The following is a 23393-nucleotide window of genomic DNA, read 5'->3' as shown; positions in this document are numbered from 1 at the left end:
TGTAGAATGTCTGCACTCCACTTTCGTCAATAAAATGAAAATTTTCAAGCCATGACTAACTAATTCAATTTCATTTTTTACATTTGACTGACGGACGGACATTCAAATTGTGCGGATAAGGAGGGAAGGCACTAGTTACTAAATGACAAACACTAGACTGGCATCAAAACAAATACCTCTACCATAAAAGTCTCTTTAATAGCACTTTCTAGAAAGAGTTACAATATACATTGTATTTTATCTCTGATTCTAACTTAATACTCTATGTAAAGCATTCCAGATGGACTTTGTCTAAACAAATCCTTTTTTGAAAATATTAAAATAGCCATGATTTCAGCAGAAATCAAACAATGAGATATGAAATGAAACGCTTCAACCATCGAATTCAATAAAAATCAAAACATTGAATAATTTTGCAAGTCACTGGATGGAAACCATGTTTTATTTAAATATTTATTTGTTGAACAATAAAATCAAGTTAGCAACGATCATTTGACTGTGGGTTTTCACTTCGAGATACTGCATTTTCATTCCTCTTAGATAGAAGATAGTCCTACCGGTCGAACATTTCTTACTGCATCAACTGGACTGCAATGAAATCTTTCCACGGCGTTTGTTTAGGAATCTTTCTTGCCTTTGCAATCAAAATATGGGCGAAAGAGTTTCAATCTGGACACTGGATTAAAACGGACGATGCCGATAACTTGGACGTTCAAATTTTTCAAATGATTATACTTGAAGACATTAAAAAATGCATCGAATCATGTAAAACCAGGAAAAAATGCAAATTCTTCAACTTCGACAATCGCGCAAAACTTTGCTACCTCATTCAGGGAAACAGCACCATTTTGCCTGAGAAGAAACTGGGATTTACCTTCGGAAATAAGACAGAATGGGATATGGTAAGATAAAGTTTTTGAAGCATGTGTGTTAGGAAAGTATTAATATTTGATCCATGTTTTCTGTAAGTTTTTTTTCTTCTTAAAACGTAAGACGATGCCATTCATTTTATAATTCATTATTAAGAACTCAAATTTTAGTAATAGGAATAGGAATTATTTTTTTTTAAGTATCTTAGTGTGATTTGATTTCATCGTCAAATAATTACCACATGTTACATCGTAAAATAAAAAGTCGCACGGTATTTCAGTATTTTACTGATTCGTTGATGGATTCGTATCAAACTATTTATCATAAAAAGCTTTATTTTCTTTTATATTTTTGTAAACTTTCGGAAAATAATTATTATCCTGAAGCATTTTTCTCATCTGCTAGAATTTCTCACATTTTTGTTGTAATGATAACATTGTATTAGTGAATACCCGTACCTCTAGAATCTGATTTTGGAGGTACGGATCAGTACATCCAGACAATCTTGTTAGAGGTTGTCTAGGGGTACGGACCACCTTTTTCCAGATATTATGGGTTGTTTACATCTTTAATTTGGTAGAAAATTAAATATCAAATAAGACTTAATCAATTTAATACTGCAACTTTAATCAAAATGGTTTACAGATTCCACCATTCTCCCAAATATTTACACTTTTCCGAAATGTAAAAAAATAGCGAGGAACTCAAAATGGTAGTATTGTTCCGTGCTGTTAAATTTATTTTAAAATAAACTGTTGATAAAAAATTCACAAGAGTATCAAACTTTCAATAATTATTATTATAAATTGTTTGTCAAAACATAATTCAACATCAATTTGTCTAACCTATTTTGTTCCATTCGATTTCTCGTTATTTATTTGGTGTTCCTCGGTTATTAAAGTTCGAATGAAAATGTTAACAATCGGACGAATGCTGGTGTCTATAAATAGTTTAGATTCAAGTTTTAGTTGAATACTGATTAAATCTTTTTGATTGTTTATTTGCAACACAATTTAAAAAGTAAATAACACACAACATCTGGAAAAAGGGGGTCCGTACCCATAGACAACCCGTAACAGGATTGTCTAGGGTTACGGATCCATACCTCTTTTGTTCCGAGGAGTGTTAGGTGAGAAACTATTTCAATTTCAAAGAGACAAAAGCTATTCACTTCCTTGAACTTTTCAAGAAAAACATTATCTTTCGATTCAACAAATTCTTCATATAACAGTATCAAAATGTTTGCGATGAAATGAAGAGTTGCGATTGTATTATGTTTGATTTTATACTGAAAAATGTACAAGATTGATACCTTGTAAATTATTGACAGAGTCGCTCATACGGTTTCAATTGTAAAAGCGTCAATTGTAAATGTCTAAATGAAAAAAAAAACAACATGGAAAAGCTGCGTTTAATGGTAAACCGAAGTAATTAATTATTGAATTATAGAAATATAGCTTTAATGGGACTTTGGCTATATTAAATCGCGGTAAATGCTACCTCAGTAAAGCTCTAAGTTGAAGGGCTCTATAAAACTAGAATGCCGCCAGGGTACTAGTATCAAATCAAGTCAGGTAAATAATGTATTGTCTCAGACCAGAGACCTGCTAGGGCGATCTTCTTAAAATGACAAGAATAATTATTAAGGAGAATGCTAGGTGGGACTAAGCGGCATGAGAAAAACTCAAATAACAAATCAAAGGTTAAGTAGCTTGGGGGGCGTGGGGGTAGTGGGGGGGGGGGGAATAAAATCATTAATTCATTTCACATTGTTCTATGCGGTCATTATTTGAGGTTTTATACAAAGTTTGAAGAATTATTTGGTTTATATAAAATTAGTTGATATCAGACATTCGTCTGAGACTTTTGGTTTGAAGCAGACTGTCATTCATCAAACAGTTATGGTTTGGAACAATGCCTTGATGAATGCATTTAGCTGAAAGGGACAGAAGTCTGACACTCTGCTTTGAAACAACTATCAATTTGACTCAGTTTCTGCTCAAACAGTTACTTTTCCAACACTGTATGTCACTTTGTATTTGAAAGCTCGGCGAGAAACGTCGCGCTTCTACAGTGATTTCCAAGGTTAAAAAAGATACCCGAGGTTTACACAGTGCGCATGCGTTAACATTAAACTGTTTATAACTGTTTATTATGCGAAAACAGCAGGTGATAGTTCTTAAATTTTTGTAAAAGGTTTTACATTTCAACATTTATATTTCCAAGGTTTGTTTAATTAAACACACTTGTTGGTAAGGCTATATGGGCAGGGTAGGGTGTAATATTTCTTTCTCAAATAGTATATGATGGCTCCATTAACCAAGGGATTTGACTGTTTGTTACAATAAAGCTGTTATCATTATTATTGTCACTATTAATATTGTTATAATAATAATAATAATTATTATTATTATTATGTACAACGCCATTGAATATATCATTGTATAAAAATAGGCGTTTAATCAAACTACTAGTATTCAGTTTCAGTTTCAGTAACACAACATACCGTAACAAAACGACATCATAGACGATCAGCTTTTCAGGCATTGGCACGAAAGCTTTTCAAGTATCAGGATAATTGCGGAAAACATGGAAACATTTTGTTCATTGGGGTCAAGTTTTGTGGCATCAGACTATAATGAAATCCATGAAATTTAGTCCCCAACGAAATTTTATCATTTCTAAATATTAAAACATTCTTTTACCTTTCACATGCTTGCAGACAGGATATGAAGCGTGTGGTAACTGCGGTGATTACAACGTTTGCAAGAAAGGTGGTGACGGCAAATACTCTAGATGTCTTAACTCTGGTGAATATGTTGTGGTTATTCCTAGTTGCCCGTTCGGCTGTTCTTCGTCCGTCCGCCCTATTATGAAAACGCTTCTAATTCAAAAAGCGTTTAAGCCAGATTCACCAAACCTCACATAATTATTAATTAGCGCATGACCTTTGCTCACATATAGTATTATTTCCCTTGACCCTGTAACAGCAGAGTTTGTCCCGATGATTTGTTTGAAAATAAAAGAAAAATGCTTACAATTAAAAACGTATTTCATCTAAAATACTAAAATCAACAGACCTCACATAATATCTATTTGCTCAGATATCGCCTTTGACCTAGTAATGGCAGCAGAGATTTCCCCCTAGATTTGGTAAAGATTTAGTTAGAGAAGGTTCACTTTTGCCAAAAAATAAAAAGCCTAAAAATTGAAAGTCTCTATTAATGGAGTAAATTCCAAGTTGTCTTTCATCCATATGTATTCTTTTATCATTTTACAATTTATTCATTATTGAAGACATTATCTGATGTAAATGAAAACAATTTCAACATTACAGATATGGGAAACATTCAGTTTTAACCGAATTTCTAAACAAATCTAAAATTTTAAGTATGGGCACAGCTGTCGACCACAACTAAAAACTGACCATAAATTTTGCGAAAAGAAGCTGGAGTCATGGTCAAAATATTTGTTTGTTTGTTTATGAGTGTGAACACTACTAAAGATATTCCTGTGTGACCTAAATATGGCAAAAATGCACATACTCTCCAAACTCTCTCATTTCTGCAATATTAAGTGGCATGTTTCGAACAAAATGATAATCATGTTTAAAAAAAGAGTAAAGATGATATACATTCTGGTGGCAAACAATGTATCATTTTTTATCAATTATCAACAAATTGAAAATTTTCCATATAGTGTAGGCCATAAAAGGCTTACGTGAACCTGACGATATTAACAAATAAAGAAAAAAATGAAGATTTAAATTTTTTACAAATTGGCCATAAGTTAAGTATGCCAGTGTGCTTATTTTTAGAAATTTGGCAACGACAAAAGAAATATATTGTTTGATGTTTAGATCGATAGTAATAATGTCCATTACGGCAAATGACGTCATGTGATGACTTCACGTTTTTTCAAACTTGCGGAAATCTTTCGTACTTTTGGGAATTACTTTAGAAGACATAACACCACATTCGTTGGACCGAGCAATGTGTAAAAAGTCCTACATACATTCATAACATTTTAGAATGTAAATGAATAATTGAGATTATTGGTTTGATATTCTAATTACATTCTTACGTGAAGGTAGAAAGATTATTTCATAAACTTTCGGTCTGGTATTTGATTTAATTCTTCGTCTTTGTCTTTAGTTTGAATTTATTATTTTTGGCTTTAAATGCAATAACCGTCATTACATAACAATTTTACAGGATGTGGACCGCCGGAAAAGAAGGAAAATACGACTCTCCTGGGGAACATGTTCTCCATCGGGGATAAGATCAAGTATGAGTGCAAGAAATTTTACAAATCAAAGAAGGACGTTACGTTGACATCAAGGTGCGATGAAAATGGAACGTGGACTCCAGTAGACATTGAGTGCGTGCTTGGTAGGTTGTTCTTTCCTGTAAAACACAGTTTAGCCTCGGAAATTCACATACATGTATCGTTAAATGTGCTATACTCACTTCCATTAAAGGTTTTTTATGCATCTTTTTTAAAGGAAACCTACCTTTATTAAGGAACTTTTGTGAACTTGTTTACACCTTAAATTCTCCGAAGCTTTGCCACGGAGATGCAATATGTTAATGTTTCTGTGTATTGTTTTCATTTTTTAGAACATGACGTTTACAAGTCCTCCGAGGAAAGATTCTACAAAATTATCCGTCAAGAACAGGAATGGAATGCTGCTAAAGTATGTATATAGCTATTAATTCATTTTAAAACACCAGCAAGAGAAAAGACAAAATAATGATCACTAGTGTTACATTATGTTATGTAGATATGAAGGCTAGTGTTTAGACAAAATGGAAGTCAATACACAACCGTGAATTTAGTAAGCTAATATTAATATCTGCTATATTAATATCTGTCGAATTATGGAACAACTTAAAGCGTATTTGAATCATTCTATGTTCTGAGTCCTGGCCGCAACATTAACGCGGTGAGTTTGGTACCCGCGACCGACGGGATAAATGACAGACATATTATCTTAAACATATCTGTCTTTGATGATATTTTTAGCTTATAATTTCAATTATTCCAGGAAGAATGTTCAAGTGTTGGTGGACATTTGATTGACATTACAACTGAAGATGAACAGAAATCTATAGAATACACATTAAAGCGTTCTAACAGTAGTGAGTATTTTAATTCAAAGCAAGCATTGCCTTCGCGCTACTGCTTAATTTTCAGGTCACATGAGCGGCGTACGAACTGCATTTTGATCACATTCGCCCGTCCCCATCCGTCCACCGTCCGTCAACAATTTAGTGTTTACAAGTCTGATACCTCATTTCTTAAGCAATCCTCGCGAAACTAGAAAGAAATGTATTTGATCATGAGATCTGAGATAAGTTCATTAAAACGCAAGATTGCTTTAACATACAAGAACTATTTATTTACATAGTTTTATAATTTATTTTAAGGATCATTTTGGCATGCAGTTGGTATATTTTGCTGACTTTGTTTTTTAGGTATAAGTTTCAGTAGATTCTGTTTATAGTAAATAAACACATATTATTTTATACTGAAACGGATTTATCATACAGCTTATATTATCCGGTACCAGCTCGTAACTTCAGGCAAACAACTTGGACCACAAAATTAAGATATCATGATCGGCGATATATGACGGCGATATATGACCATTTTGTGTCGATTCGCCGTAAAACCCAACTCACTAAGATATCATGAGAATATGTCTTTGTTATATCAAATCTCATGTTCATGTATTCTATGTCAGATTTCTACTGTTACTGGACGGGCGGTAGACGAATAAACGACGTGTTCAGCTGGTTAGATGGAACAGCTCTTAATTCTAGCTACACAAACTGGGATACGAACGAACCTAGTTCTACCCCTGGGGGCGAGGACTGTGTGAATATGTACAGCTGTGCTAACGGTTACAGATGGAATGACTTAGGATGCACAAGACTATGTCATGTTATTTGTGAACTTACATAAATGACAAGTTTTAATGTGCTAGTAATGAAGCCTATTGATAGTTGTCACTTTCAAGAAGGGCATCTGGGAGGACTTTTTCTAAGTCTTAGATTTTTTTTCTGATTCTTTGGATACAGCAATTTCAGTAATGAACAGCTATGTATTAAAGCATATATTTTATTTATTTTCAAATATAGATTAAGCCGTCAAATGCTAGAAAAGTCACCATATGACCTAAACTATGTCGATGTGACGCTTAAAACAACAAAAATAAAACAAAACAATAACAACAACAACAACAACAACAACAAAAAAACGAGTTCTTTACTCATTTATTAGATTTCAATTAGTCCCAATCCGTGACTCTAGTTACCTCCCCTGACGGTCCGTCCACAGAATCACAAGCAACGGCTATTTAAAATCCCAGGCACCAGTATCGGACCTGGCCCAGCGCTGGGAAAAAATATGACCAGACTGATAATAACCCTTGTTTTCATCCTGAATGAGTCCAAAATGAAAAATATGTAGTGAAATGTGAGACCCCTTCAAAAGATGCATATGTCTACTGAAGGCTAGAATTTCGAGATTCAATAAAATCTCGAGATCCGAGCCAGCGAGCAATGGGTTCACTTCCCAGACCGTTGTGAAATAAATTCTCCAGAAAATTACACAAACTATCTAGATCTATTACTATTTCACGTTTGTATTTAGTTACAAAATGAGACCGATCACAACTGTTCATGAAATATCTATCAGAAAACGAGTGCCTTTCTGCTGCTTTTATCAGACTGGTCATATTTTTTGTCCCAGGTCCGATACTTTTGCCTGTGTTAAAAATCGGCGTAATTATCCATTGCACTACACACTTCTTCCAGACACGATTGTTAACAGAAATGTGATTTAATGGCGAAAAGTAAAAAATATTTTCGAATAGCAAATTTCATCCTGTGCTTAGTTTTGTTCAATGTATAATAAGTCACGTCATGAGCATTTCGTGGTACCCGCAGAAATCTTCCCACTGACCTACATCATCGATTTATTATTCGCCAACGTATTAAGTAGAATGAATAATATTAAAGATAAAAATCATTAATACTCCAAAAGCCTGCTTATCAATTACAGACTTCCTAAATATATATGAAATAATAACCAACTGGAAGAAAAAAAGGGCCTTACATTCAAACCAAAATAAAACGAACCTGCTGCGGTAATAGTGATAATTGCCTTTCTTTCTGGCAATTTGTAGCAAGTCATCGGAGAATAGATTTTTAAGAGATTTAAATACATTTTAAACTTTAATCTTCCGTGGAAAATTGGCGCACTTAGTGTCGTTGATAAACAAGTACCTTGCAAACACTTGCAAATAAAACTGATTTATCACTGTAAAATGAAAAGAATACTTATCCCATACTGTCTGTGGCTTGCATGCATCAATTCATTTCAAGAAATCTCCCAGTTTACTATTCCTTAACCAACGAAAACAAAACAACCACCACAATTATTTCAGAGCGCAAAGTTTATGCGGTCATATTTAGCCTCATTGTCTCTTTGCCTCGTTCTGTCGCCCTGGTCGTAACGAAAGAGTTTTTGGGCGTAGAGTGCATTATTATCGTTCTCTATTCCTGTCATTGAATTTCCAATGTCACAAGATAAGAACGATATTTCGCTGTAGTTCTTGTTCTGTCACAGAGCGAAATAACAAAACTACGAAAATTCAATTCGTTGTTTCGTTATGGCACGAGCGCTGAAACGGTACAAAGAAGACAAGTACTTAGCAAAATATCGTTCCTTATTAAGTGGTGTGAATGACAAAAAAGACAAGAAGAAATAGGTCGAAGACAGCTACCATAAATTAGATTGTGAAGCAAAAATCCACCAGTTCAAAAATAAAATTCGGAAAAAGTTATGTTGACACTCGCTTCATTTACATTCTTAACAGTTTCAGATAAGCATGAATTCGAAGGGACTTCGTACAAATTAATCCGAGCAGCTATGAACTGGAAATTAGCCGAAGTATGTATACTTAAGGACGCTCGCTACAGTTTCGTATTTCTTTTCTCAATAATAGATTTTGATGAAATGTTTTGTATTAAAAGATCATGTTATGATGTATTGAAAAATGAAATAAAAATACTAGGTCACCGGTTTCGTTTCAATTTAATTTGCCCCTAGATATGGTGCTGTTTTAAACATTTTTCAAAATTTCTGTAATCCTAAAATATATTTCAATAAAGTACAATAATCAGCATAAATTTGATTATCTAAACATTTTTATAACGGAAAACAACATATCTATTTGAAACATGCTCAGAGAAATCAAAAGAACATGATTTTGTAAAGAAAGGAATACTTGTTCAGCAGACCCAAGGGCTATTTTTGCATATTTTTGTCAGTTTTAAGTTGGTACTTCTGCTTTTTTATTTAGTTTCACGTAATAGAATGTAATCAAACTCTGCACACACCTTTGGTTATGTCTACCTAATCTAAAGCAAAAAGAAAATTGATAGGTCACCATATTAAATTTCGCTTAAATCAAATTACAACGAGGTGGGGTGTGGCGGCCATTTATACAACGCAGGTTGGCACGAAATACTCTTTCAGTGTTTGAGCAAATGACTTAGAAATGTATATATAAAATTATCAAACGGCAGATTTCTTAATAATCGGATTTTAAGGTGTTTCTGAAGCATTTTGATGGCATAGAACGATGAAAGTTTCCGCCTTTTTTTAACAAAACCTATAGTTTACGAATGTACGGTACGGGTACGGTCCGGGATTAGAAACAGTTGTGACTCACTGCAGAGTTGGAGCGTTGGTATAAATAACACACTCCAGTATATGTCGGATTGAAGCAATTTGAACTAAAAGTACTTTAAATGTATATATTTTGTAACCATGGTGATACTTATCCTAACCTTTAGTCAGTATATTATACATTTTGTACATTAAATGCATGCGAACATACAATAATTTGCGAATTTTTGCCGTACGCGACATTAGATAATCACTTCCGGGCATGCGCAGAAGACCGCACCAACACTGCAGTGAGCTACATCGAAACCAAATTTGCACGGTGTTGGGGTAAATATCGACCCGTCCAGAAAAACCGTAGCGAGTGCCTTTAAATTGTTGAAATTAAACATACTATATTGAAAGCAATATTGTTTCTTTCAATGTTATGTCTGAACATCTTTCACAGAGTGAACAACAGAATGATATTTTTACGAGATGCATAGCATATATTACATCTGGATTTAACTATTGAAAGATATATGATCTTACGTGTAAAACGAACACATATTTTCTTTCATACATTTTAAATGGTTTAAACATATTCTTACATATATCACTGGTGGTAAAAGGCGTCAAAGAAACATCATGACGTTTTAAGCATTCATGTAAAAAAATGTATTATATTAATTTTTTGGATGAAGGAGCGGTCGTCCTTATATTCGTTCAGTAACTAAGTGCGTCTTAGCCTTAAATAATAGTTAAAGGGAATTCTTCAGTGTATTATTTCTAACTATTCCAGGCCGCTTGTTCCAGTTTTGGTGGGCATCTAGTTGATATTAAGTCCAAGGATGAACAGAAATTCATAACTGAAACTATAACAAATGTTGATAGTAAGTATTTTTAATTTTGTCTGTGCCATAAAGTAACACAGGACAAAAAGGTTATACCGGACATAAAAATTACACAGGACGTATATCTGTAACACCGGACCTAAAGGATCTATTGACTCATAAAGGTAACATCAGACATAATGGAAAGACCGAACCTAAAGGATCTGTTGATTCATAAAGGTAACACCAGACATAATGGAAAAACCGGACCTAAAGGATCTATCGATTCATAAAGGCAACACCAGACATAATGGAAAGACCGGACATAACGGATCTATCGATTCATAAAGGTAGCACCAGACACAAAGGTAACACGGACATAAAGGATATATCGATTCATAAAGGTAACACTAGACATAAAGGTAACACCGGACAGAAAGTAACACTGGACAGAAAGGTAACATCGGGTATTCCTTTCTCCGGGTCACTTGACCTGCTATGTTACAGATGATACTATTCATAATTCATTGTGTCATACATATATGTAAGGTCAAATACTAGTAGTCAAGGTACAATTATGGCCCTCTTGTTTGTAAGATGTTACCGTTATTGTTGCAACGGCGTGTCAACTTATTAGTATTTCAAGTTAACGTTGCAAGAAGCAATGTAAAATGTAAACAACATAAAGCGCTGCAAAAAACAGCATTTGAGGTCTTGATTTATTATCTAAATGGATAAGAAATGTCAGGCTTTATCTATATTGAAAAAATATTTTGATAAAAAACGATGAGGGCAAAAATATTGAAAACTATTTTGTTTTCTTTTCTTAGATTTTTAATCATTTCATATAATAGAGCGATCAATTTACATGAACAATATATAAACTTAGTGTATTTATTTGTTCAGTTTGTATGCTGCGCTTGGAAAACGGACAATTTTTGTATTCTGCCAAAAGTAATAAGGGATATCTAAAATGAAACGTTTTATAACGAAATAATTTTAGATTATTAGGTAACGTACAATATCTGATGTTTTATTTTGCAGTTATTTATGCTTGAAAATGACTTGAATGATTTAGCGAGGAGAACAAATTTTTGATGTTAAATTAACTGTATGCAATATGAAGGGATAACGCAAGCACATGAAAATAAATATCAGTAGATCTCTCCCCAAACATGCTTTGTTTTCCAAATGTTGTCAGATAAGTGTTAGGTCCTTGTACATATAAGAATACAAATTATTTTGCACTAATACACTTAGAGATAGCCTAATACGGTGTGCTCTCAATTAACTGTTATCAGTAACGTTTTCATCAAACCGGTACATGATGAATGAAATGTACCAAAAGTGGCGCAATAAAGATGTGACTTCACCAATGGCAAAAACAAATCTAAAAATATAGTCAGTAGGTACTGTTAAGTGCTCATGACATGGCATATCGTGTATTACACAAAACAAAGCACAAAAACAAATTTCTATTCAAAAATATTTCTGTTTTCACTGTGATAGCAATCATGTCTGAAGAAGCTCGATAATGTCGATTTTAATAGCCGTTGCTTGTGCCTCTGTGGACGGACTTTTAGGGAAGGTGACAATAGTCACAAATTGGAATTGATTTTATTCAAGCCAGCAAAACCGGCACCGCCCATACTAAATGACTCTCGTGCTACTAAAGACAACTAACCATTCGTACATTATATAGTTATTTATCGTTTATGCCAAATAAGGTAAAAATCAAACACTTTAATACATTGTTGCTCTTTATTCCACACAAATGGTACAGACTGGATTTAAACAGAGTTATCTTGAGCGTGCGTCTTTAAAGCAAAGTCTATAAAATTATGTTTACCTCATGTTAAACGTTAACTGTGTAACTTAAAGCGTGTGTTCTCGTGTGCATAAGGTGATGCACAATCCATTTTGAGATGCTTAAATACCTCAGGTGTTTTTGAAGTTGTAAAATGTTAATCATGCCATCTATAATTCACAAGGATTACACGTTTTCCTGTAGCTGTAAATCTTTGGCATTTTGCATGCTTTCTATTGAGAGAACTGTCACACGAATGAATGTTTTGCTCATGCTTTTGATAGACAAATACAGTCCGTAGGTATCAACAAGTTCCTACGAGGTTTTTATGGTGGATCATATTTTGCTAGATATTATTATTTTTGTTGTTAACCTCATGTACCTAAGATGCATATATTTGAATTCACTTCCATAGTAAGAAGACAGAACACCTACTAAGCCAATAGAAAGCATCACGTGAGAAATAAAGGTAATTTCGTTTATTAGTCTGCCAAGCCAAAGGAGATATTGGGGTCCCTGAAAGGAAATGTAAGAAAACAATGTTTTCTACCCTTACCTATCATCTTTTTTTAAGAGATCACGAAAACTTGTAACATTATTTATTACTAAATACTCGTCTACATTATAGCTTGTTGTTCAGGCACAAAAAATTATCTTAACTGTTCACTATGTTTGTTTCTGTATATCCAACTAGTGCGATAACTTCTATTGCTTTTGGTACTGAACTTATCAAACCGACTTTTTCACGCTACTAAACCAAAAATGTTGTTTTAACAAATACTAGAATAAGCTTGAATTTACACATAACAAACAGAATATTAAACGTATCACTGGTAATAATAACAGTCTGGTAAAAAAACTTGATGAAATTGTTTCATTTAGAAATAACTTTACTTTATAGACTTTAGGTATTACTGGACCGGTGGTACACGAAGCAATGGTGGGTTCATATGGTTAGATGGAACAGTTATTGACAATGAAGACATACACTGGGGACCCGATCAACCCAACAATGCAAGGAACAAACAAAACTGTGTGGTTCTTTCATCTAAATTTGATTACAAATGGAATGACAGGCGGTGTTCTGGAAAATGCCGCGTAATCTGTAAACAGATATCTACATAAAATCAAGATTTCTTTATTCAATGATGGCTTTCAAAGACTTTTTAAGTTTGAAGTAGAAAACTATATTTTAAGAGTATAACTTAATTAACTATAAGCAAATGTAACGTAATGAACCTTTTATTTTACACATAAAATAAAAAAGTTTCAAGAAATAATTAGCAGCATACATTGTAAAAAAAATAACATAAAATACTCGTAAGTTACGTTTTTGACAGAAAGCTTTATGTATGGGATAGACAACTAAGATTTTAACAGTATTTTGTATTTTGACAAGAACTTATTTTTGCTTAATTTCGTGAGCACTTGCGGAATTACTCTAAGCTGGCTTTTACAAATTCATAAAATTCAGCCATTGAGTTGTAATTTCAGTTATTTGTTGGGATTAAATTTTGTGTATTGACTCTGAATCCCACGAAAATTACTCCACTCAAGAATATTAATGAATTTGCAATATCATAAGTTAAAAATCATTTGAAAGTAGTTGAAATAAAAAAATTGTAATACTTGGACAAAAACTTCAAAACGTATTTTGAGAAAAAGTACGAGAAAGCTTAGGAGTTTTTTAAGCAGAGTTAATTTCTTATAAACCTAAAGTGTGATATGTGACAACAAAAGGAAATAAAATAGCAACTAAATAAATAAATAAATAAAACAAAATAGAGACAGACATCATGCTACTACTTACAACCCAACTGAAATATGAAAAAAAACTAAGTAATTGCACATTTAAAAAGAAAAAATACACAAAGACAAAACTACAGTAACTTAGAACAACGTAAAGAACTTATTTAATATATGATATATATATAGCACTATTTTCATGATAAACACGTTCAAATGCGCTGGTTCTTTAACGCTCGAAGCCGTCTTTTCTTGTAAGAACTAGTCCTGGCCTCTTAGTTAGGTGGGAGACACTCAAATGTATCACAGACATTTCCAGTGCCTAGACCGAGATTTGAATCCCGGACTTTCGGACTGACAGTCAAGCGTGTTACCACTAGAATAAAGGACCACCCGCATCAACTACTAATGAACAATTTAATCAGTTAAAAGAAGCTTTATTACCGCGTACTATCGTTACTTTGAAAAACCGGAACAATAACGCATGATCTCGGATCAAAAGGAGCGGTTTTGGTGATTTGGGGTAAGAAGATTGTATTTTTCAGTTATTTAGAAATTATTGTCAAGGACGGCATACAGCGCAAGATGTGCTCCGAACATTGTAAAATATTCGTTGCCATCCGTTTTCCAGCAAATCTAAGCACTTTTCTCAATTACTGTGGAAAATCATGCGAAAATAGCAGGAAAACAATGCCGTGACTCAGAAAAAAGCAATATTTCCAGAACGTTATCCGGCAAATTAACTACATTACCGCTCCCAATATTAACTCACATATTCTTGTTACATGTTTTCATTCTTGTTTCTTTTTTGGTCATAAATGATAAATCAAATTTCTTTGAAGACCGATGTATGGCGATTCATGACCGAACTGATCGGTAACGCTGGAGTTAAAGGATCAGCGACTGCAACATGCAGTAACGCAGGATCTTCGGATTTTCTTCTGTGTTCGTTTAGATCAACTTCCAATAGAAACATACCTTTATTCACTTTATTTATCTATCAAAACAGTGATAAGAAGTTCGAACCATAAGAACAGCATAATAAAAAAGATGTTTGACGCTCAACTCTGGTAAGATACCTTATGTTGCTACTAAACTGAAGTATATTAAATTTGAATACATGCACAAGCAGGACGGCTTCCACTTATCTAAGAACTTGAAATCAGTGCTGATTCTTAATGTATGTTCAAAAAAAGCGTTCCACACTTCGGACATACCACTGGGTTCCTTGTTCAATGAAGGTTTCCCTTTTGCAATATCAGCTCAACAGCTCAGTAGAATTATTTATTATATTTCTTACACTGGAGAATTTTGTCTTTGTGTTTGTTCATATATCTCTTCAGGTTTGATTTTGTTGAGCATGTTTGATAGCATAATTATTTAACACATGAAGCCATATTAATTAAAGAATATTGCAACGAGTCACCTCTTTCTTTGAATACATTTAGAACTCCTATAGTTCCGGTAATTAGTGCCGCCTTGAAAGTATCATTAACTCTTTTTTTTAACTCACTTCCAAAAGAAGTTGGAGCAAGTGTTTACAGATTGTGATTTTGAGAGAATAACTCGCAAAACAGTAGTGTGATAATTTGATTTTTTTTAGACAAATTAAAATATTTCTTCAAAAAACCGCTAATACCGCAATTCTTCAATTTAGATATTGTCAATTTTTACTACTGTAATATAGTTCGTAGTCAAATGTCGGCGCAAAAGCTTTTGCCTTTGTTCAAATCAACCTACTTTTAGACTGAAAAAAGAAACATTACATACTAGTCTAAAAGATGTAAAATTCCAAGGGTGAGAACCATCTGAGTACAGTCACGTAACGGCGGAAACTTCTTACTTGAGAAATCCTTAGAGGTACGCGTGCATGTTCATTGTGAATGGTTTTGGCATTTTGGTAGATGTGTTTTGGGCTCTTGACACTTTTATAAAAAGTGATCACCTTGGAAATAAGTTGAAAAACTTTAATGGGTCAACCTGTGATATATGTCAATTATTTTTTTCAAAGTTGTAAAATCAAGTTCAAAATATTTACAGTAACAGTTTAGTTTTGTAGTCTGTGATATCTCCTGTTATTATTAAATCATAGAGATTGTAATGAACTGTGTATCAGTTTTGTGTAATCGTGAAACACAAACATGTATTGTGTTTATTGGTGTAAAAGCGATACTGTGTTTTCTTTTAAACTTATTGTATGACATATATTATCAAGAATAAATCAAATAACACAAAAACGAAATGCATCAATGAATTTAACAATGAATAAATGAAAAAACAACGTTTGTTTTAATTACTTTATATTAATTAAGCAATTCAGCAACAAAAAAAAAAAAAAAAAAAAAAAAAAAAAAAACAACAAAAAAAAAAAAAAAAAAAAAAAAACGAAATGTGATTTTTGTTAGTAAAGTTTTGTCTTTATTGAAAGTAGGATCCTTTACTTGGTAACTTCGTATTACTTTGAAAGTGGACCTGCTAATGCGCGATTTTGCTGCGGAACTGATTACATAGCATTTACTTATAAGCATTACGTAGCATTTTCGTCATGTATAATTGTTCGATTTTCACAGATGACTTACATATTTTTATATTTGACATGTATCTATACCCTGTCATTCAAGAAATAATTTATAGCAAAACCGTGTCGGTGTAATAATTTCACGAGGACGCAGCCCTGGTGAAATTATTTCGTGCGACGTATAACCGCCCGAGTGATAAATAGTGTTCAAAAACGGTTTCGCTACAAATCATTTCGATTCTAATATCTTTTATTGTAAAATTTAGGTAAAATATGATAGAACTGTTTATTGGCGCATGTATGGCGCCAAACAGTAGGTCGTCACGCTCCTTTGTATATACACGCCAGGACCGGAACCGCTAATACGTGTTGCGAAATAGTTTGTTTGTTTTGGGTTTTACGCCGTTTTACAACAGTATTTCAGTTATGTAACGGCGGGCAGTTAACCTAACCAGTGTTCCTGGATTCTGTACCAGTACAAACCTGTTCTCCGCAAGTAACTGCCAATTTCCCCACATGAATCAGAGGTGGAGGACTAATTATTTCAGACACAATGTCGTTTATCAAATACATTAGGGCGCAGATGATGGCAAATTTTAATGTACAGCTAATAACCAACTCCGTGTGTGTGTAAATTAATTAAGACAGTTTTATCAAATATGCTTTTAAGTAAAATATGAAATATTTGAACGATTTTGAAGGCGCTATTTCTCGATAAACATTACGTCGACCTGACGTCAGCATAATATCGTTGTGATGATTAAAGCATTGATATGATCATATTAGAATTAGATATATTCATCCGCAATTTTCGTGTTTATTAATCTTTTCTTAACATGTAAACAATGAAACTAAATCGAGGCAAAATGGTTCATATTGCAAAACATTCCTGTGGATCAAAAATAGCTGACAAACACACGGTATCGTACAAAACAGAAGAAGTGTTCATATTTTAATATTTTTTATTTGTTATCTGTGTGTTATGATAAAAAAACGTGATGCAATTTAAACTCTCATCTAAAAACATTTATCAAATCACTCTATAAATACAATGAACGTCAAAATTCTGACCTTTTTTTATAATGGACATATAAACGTATGAAGGATGAAAATATCTAGAAGATGTAGAACGCCTGAACACAAGTCCTTGACTCTCTTAGTTTAGCATATCCTATACAGTATGTATATAACAATAGCCATTCTTTATTGTTCAAATAAGTGAAAATAATTTTTATTATCGAAATTCGGATAGCGGTTTTGAAATTTAATAGTAATCTAAAGACACTGCTGCATCAGAGCATATTAAAACCTTACTATTGTGGAAATGATGTTTAAAACTTTGTAGTATTCTGGGTTATTTTTCAATTCCAATTTAGTTGGCAAAAGCGTAAAAATATTAAAGAGTTTATGATCAGACTATTTTGAGTCACACCGCATGTTTGGTGTTCTGTCCTTTTACAAGTGGATACTGGGCTTTCCTCTTTAATTATTGCTGTAGTAAGAGATAGAAGATGCAATGGTCTTTCCTTTAAGCCAACAACCCAACTTGGACTGACGTTTATCTTCTGGCCTTTTTTCGTTGTTTGTCCAGTATTTTCAGCCTTATACAAAGGCATTAAGTATATTTATATACAAAGTTCTTTCATGTATGTTTTTTACACAAGCATACAAAAGCGTACATGTGTTATGGTTTTCATATCGTGACTTTTGTTACAATTACTCTTTTTTTAGGATTCGCCTGGCAGGATTATATGCCATTTACAACGTTATTTATCTCTGGAACATAGTGCGTGTTAAGGGTGAGGTCTTGTCCGTACCAGTAATAGATTTAAACCCCCTCAGGGGTGTTTTTGCCAGTGTCCGTTCAATGACAGTGCGCTAATGTGTTTCTTTATTTGTTTGTTTGGCCATTTTTCCTGCTTGTTTGTGCGTGTGTGTGTGTGTGTGTGTGTGTATGTTGGACGGTGCCCCTCAGTGTTGTTTTTTTCTTATTTGTGACACAGTGTTGTTTTTTCTTTCTTGTGAGTATGTTAGTTGTTTGTGTGTGTGTGTGTGTGTGTGTGTTGGACGGTGCCACTCAGTGTTGTTTTTTTTTCTTATTTGTGACACAGTGTTGTTTTTTCTTTCTTGTGAGTATGTTAGTTGTTTGTGTGTGTGTGTGTGTGTGTGTGTGTGTTGGACGGTGCCCCTCAGTGTTGTTTTTTTCTTATTTGTGACACAGTGTTGTTTTTTCTTTCTTGTGAGTATGTTAGTTGTTTGTGTGTGTGTGTGTGTGTGTGTGTTAGACGGTGCCCCTTAGTGTTGTTTTTTTCTTATTTGTGACACAATGTTGTTTTTTTCTTTCTTGTGAGTATGTTAGTTGTTTGTGTGTGTGTTTGTCTTTTGTACGTGGATGTTATCGCTGATGTAGTTTACGTTGAAGGGTTACTGTGTTTAAGGAATGTGACTTTCCCTTTTGAATATTCATCTTTGCTCCACATTCCTCCCATCATCCGTCCTTTTTATCTACCCCTTACCCATCCCCACTTCTTTTTTGTTTCGTTTTTGCATATAATTAAAATGTTCTTGTTAGATTTTTGGAGCAGCCCGTCTATAATATTTTTCCGCTACAGCATGTTTTTGTTATGTGCCTACTTTGCGAAGCATGGCTATATGGCTGTTTTTGGCGTGCTCTGTGCTTCTGGGAAATCTACTCTTACCTTTTATCTTGTGTAATTGTTACACTTTAACTATGGAAATATTTACACATCCATACATGGACTACTGCTGAATTTCGATTAGGGAAGGCGCCGTTCTTGGAAGACCTTTGCTCTTGGTTTGCTACCATCTAAATACTTTATGTGAAATTTATGTATCAAGAAAATTCATACAACGGAAATGGAAAAGGTTGTGTAATTTTAGATCTAATATGAAATGCATGGTTTGCAACCGCTGAAATTGTCAATAAAACAGATCCCTTTTCTTTCTAATTATTGTTGACTGTATAGCTGATTCTAGTCATTACCTTTCTTACAAAGGATACAGCAGAAGTATCTAATAGTGTTTTGATGTCATCTAGATTGTTCTACATTATACAGCTAGCAAAATGCTCTTGTTTTTGTGTTTAACTTAGAATTGCACCGAACACTTTGTATAGGAATTCTGCCTCTATTGTTTTAAACATCAAATCCGTAAAAGGGTTTGTTGTTAATTGCAACTTTATTTTACAAGATTAAAGTATAAGTGATACATCTATTTAAAGGCATGGTGGTTTGTAGTAAGGTCTTCTTGAATTCTGGAGAATACCTTGACATTTTCTATTTTATTAGCTAAGAATACCTTAATTTTTGATGTGTGAATTGATATTTTTCGAAATTTTCAAAGTTTGTACATATCAACCTGTTGCATTTGTTGCTAATTAAGATATGCTGATTTTTTATAACAATCCACAGACATATAAATGCAAAGTTGGAATGTTAAGATGTTTCAAAGACTAAATGACATTTTAAAGAGTAATTAAGGACAAGCTTTATCACGGATAAGGTGAATCAAACAGTATAATTTTGTTTCGTTTATCTACAACAAGGCAGTTTCTTACATGGCTCTATTTGGTTGCATGTTAAACTATGTATATTTAAGAAATAATAAATAGCAGAGTTATGTTTTAACATATCGAAACAACTCCATGAGGTTATACGCTTGAGGAATAATTTTATGAGAGCGTTGCCGAGTGAATTATACATGCGGCATATAACCGATTCATATTGTTGAGATATGATTAAACACCGTTCTACTATATCATATTTCGATTCTAATATGTATTTTATGTAAACAAATACATGCAGATTGAAATTTGAAGCTCTATTTCATGGCCCATGTGTGTCGCCAAAAGCGGAAGGTAGACGTGACGTCTACACGTAACAGTGTTTTAACAGTAATAAAATACGGGAAGTAACACATCCCGCGTAATAACTTGAGAGTGCGTAGCCGTTTAGTAAGTTATTCTGCATGCCTGCTGATGGATATAGTATGTTTGAATTAAATGTAGCACATGTATGTTATATCATTTTGATCCTGAAACGTCTTTTTTATAAATTAGTGGATCAAATGTGGTAACACTCTTTCTCGGCGCCTGTAAGGCACCAAATGATATATTGGCGAGACGCATATTTTACGTGTTTTAATGGAAATGTGCATGGATTTTCATATTTGAATTTTTAAATGATAAACAACGGTTGACGTTCAGACCGGTAACAGAGCATTAAAACGTCAAATTGCTACATTACGTGCGGTTCTTTACTACTCGGCTAAATGAAGTCCAACAATAATTTCAATGATCTTATAAGAATGAAAACAAACAATTTTTATGCCTTCTTGTGCTTTATCCTCTTATTTACCACGGTTCATCGTTCAGATGCTTAGATATCACTCGGGCTAGCGCCGTCGTGCCTCATTTCCTGCGCAACGGGACTCTGAACAATGATAAAATAGACGACAAAGCACTCGAAGGCCTTGATGATTTGATAAACAAAACATATACGAATAATACCAGCTTCTTTCCATATCAATAGTTTTTATGTTAAATATCAACATTTTTACGTTTGATATGTACCATTACTGTTAAAAAAATTTAAGAATACACGGCAAACTGTTTGAAATTGTACATATTTTAACTTGTTATTAGCACATTTTATGTAATAAAAGTTTCCAACAACACTGTACATTTTCGTCGTTTCGTTTTGTTTTTGCTCTGGATACACTAAACTTTCAAAAAATATATATATGCCGCAACATCCTCTAAAAACCTGTATTAGCCTTTTGGTAAATAAATTTGCGCCACCAGGTAAAAAATAAAACGGCTGCTACCCAGTAAAAAAGTTTGTTTTAAGTAAGTTTTTATTAATTTGTTTTAATCAATAAGAAATATTTCAAATAGTTAATTAATAAACATTGACCTATTGACCTTGGTGAATATAACCTAGAGCCCCAGGTCTATAAACTGGGATATTTACCATATCATCATACAATAACTATTTGATATACAAGTACAAGTTTAACCCTTACCCTGCTAAATTTCTATAATGAACTTGTCCATCTTTCAAACAAGGCAGTACCATAAACTGCTAAAATGAGTGCTTATCAAAAAAGATACTTACTGAATGGCGAACAGTACAGATCTTGAACAGACTGCATGGATGTGCAGGCTGATCAGAATCTACACTAGTCGCAAAGGCGGAATCAACCGTGTCCAGTATGATCAGGGTTAATCAATGTATGCTGTTTTCCCCAGTTTATCAAAATGAAGTTACCACTAAGGAACAAAGCGAATTGCAAGTTGTCTTCTTTCTTGATACAAAGAACCCGTAATGATGTCATTTATTTGCATTTTGTTGAATCCTGTAGGAGTGGGTCAGGAATGTGTTAGAGTTCCTTCTGTACAGGATTATTACGACTATAGCGAGACGTTCTAGTTACTAGTATAATGCAAGCTGCCGGGTTCTAAATATGTTCTAGTGTTTCTTATATGATTTTCGAATACCATCTAACAATGCATTTCATATTTCTAATCATAATATAACCAAGCAATTCACAAAGATTGCGATGGCAACACTGGCCAAGTACTATATTATGCGGAATTGTGCATATTCAGATCTATGTATAGAGTTCACCTGTTACTCAACAGAGTGTAAAATCTGCCCGATACTCCTCACACAGTTTGTTGATTTTATCTCAGGGTCACCGACCTTTACTGATAAATCTGTGATATGCTTTAAGTTATTCTTTGTTGTGAACAGCAATACTTATGCAAAATTCATAGGCTATGGTCGGTGATTAAATTGAAATCGCATTTGATATATTGCCAATCAATAGCTTCATTTACCCTATAACTGTTAGGCATTTTTCATTCGTTCGCCTTGGGTCATATTCCCTAAACTTTATAAAGCAGAACTACGGCTTGTTTTAATATGATACAGTTAGGTTGATAACGAAAAACGTTATCAGTAAAATACCGAGATGTAAGTCAGTTAAATTATTTACTAAATATACGCATTCATTGATGCTGAAACCAGTTGCGAGTATTTCGTAAAATAAAGTCCTTGTAATTTATAATAGGTCCAGATTTGTATAAAACTATCGGTTTCCATTTGTTTAGAAGTTATGCATTAAATTACAATTCAAATATTTTCTAGAATTATTTTGTATTTTTATTTCAAATTTCTATTTGTTGATTATGAAAAGAAAAACGACATAACTAACCCGCCCGCTCGCCCACCGAAAAAAAGACAAGAAAAGCAAATCAACTAAAATACTATTGCATGTTGGCCGGAGAACATATACATCTGTCTCTTATCAACCCTATGGCAAATGTCTTGCTTCTTCATTTAATCTTTGTAACAAGACCGTATTATAATATACACGCATAAATGGCTGTCCATCAAACTAGATCTATACATGTATGTATTTCTGAGATATACAATGCAATAGATATTGACAGGAAAATGATCTAATCGCTGAATTAAAACAGAGGGGTAGGTTTTCCAGAAACACATAGTACTTGGGTGCTCTGTCAGAGAGCTATGCATTCTAAAGCAGGCCCGCAACAAAAAGAAACTTTATTGGACAGATATAGGAGACGTGTTGTTTCAAAAACCAAACAACAAGCCTTTTTTGTTTATCTGCAATATACAAAATATGAGTAAGTAGTAGAGAATTGGGTCAGGTGTGTGGGGAAATTGAAAAACGACGAGAATGATGAATATTCAGCAAGAAAAGCTAAGCTCCAAAAATGCAGCCTGTACACAACAAACCACAATGGCGCAAATACGGGCGCACGCATCATCGCACAAGAAAGCGTAGCAACTAGCTATAGAGGGACCAGTCACCAAACACGATTTTCGCATTATATGATTCGCATGTTTAGTGTTCAACCCGTTTACAGTTGGACACTACGCTTCCCTCTTTG

General features: G+C 33.6%; 1 protein-coding gene across 1 annotated transcript; it reads left to right on the top strand.

Moving 5' to 3' along the window:
• The first annotated feature begins 505 nt into the window (after positions 1–505).
• LOC123533102 (uncharacterized) lies at positions 506–7041 on the top strand. Its single transcript, XM_053519240.1, has 6 exons — positions 506–902; positions 3593–3680; positions 5085–5261; positions 5490–5566; positions 5918–6011; positions 6617–7041. The coding sequence occupies exons 1-6, from the start codon at positions 594–596 to the stop codon at positions 6835–6837; spliced, it is 966 nt and encodes a 321-aa protein (XP_053375215.1). The 5' UTR covers positions 506–593; the 3' UTR covers positions 6838–7041.
• The last annotated feature ends 16352 nt before the right edge of the window (positions 7042–23393 follow it).

The sequence above is a fragment of the Mercenaria mercenaria genome, chromosome 12 (genome assembly GCF_021730395.1).
Source record: "Mercenaria mercenaria strain notata chromosome 12, MADL_Memer_1, whole genome shotgun sequence".
Classification (NCBI taxonomy): Eukaryota; Metazoa; Mollusca; class Bivalvia; order Venerida; family Veneridae; genus Mercenaria; species Mercenaria mercenaria.
This window is presented reverse-complemented; position numbering and strand designations above follow the sequence as displayed.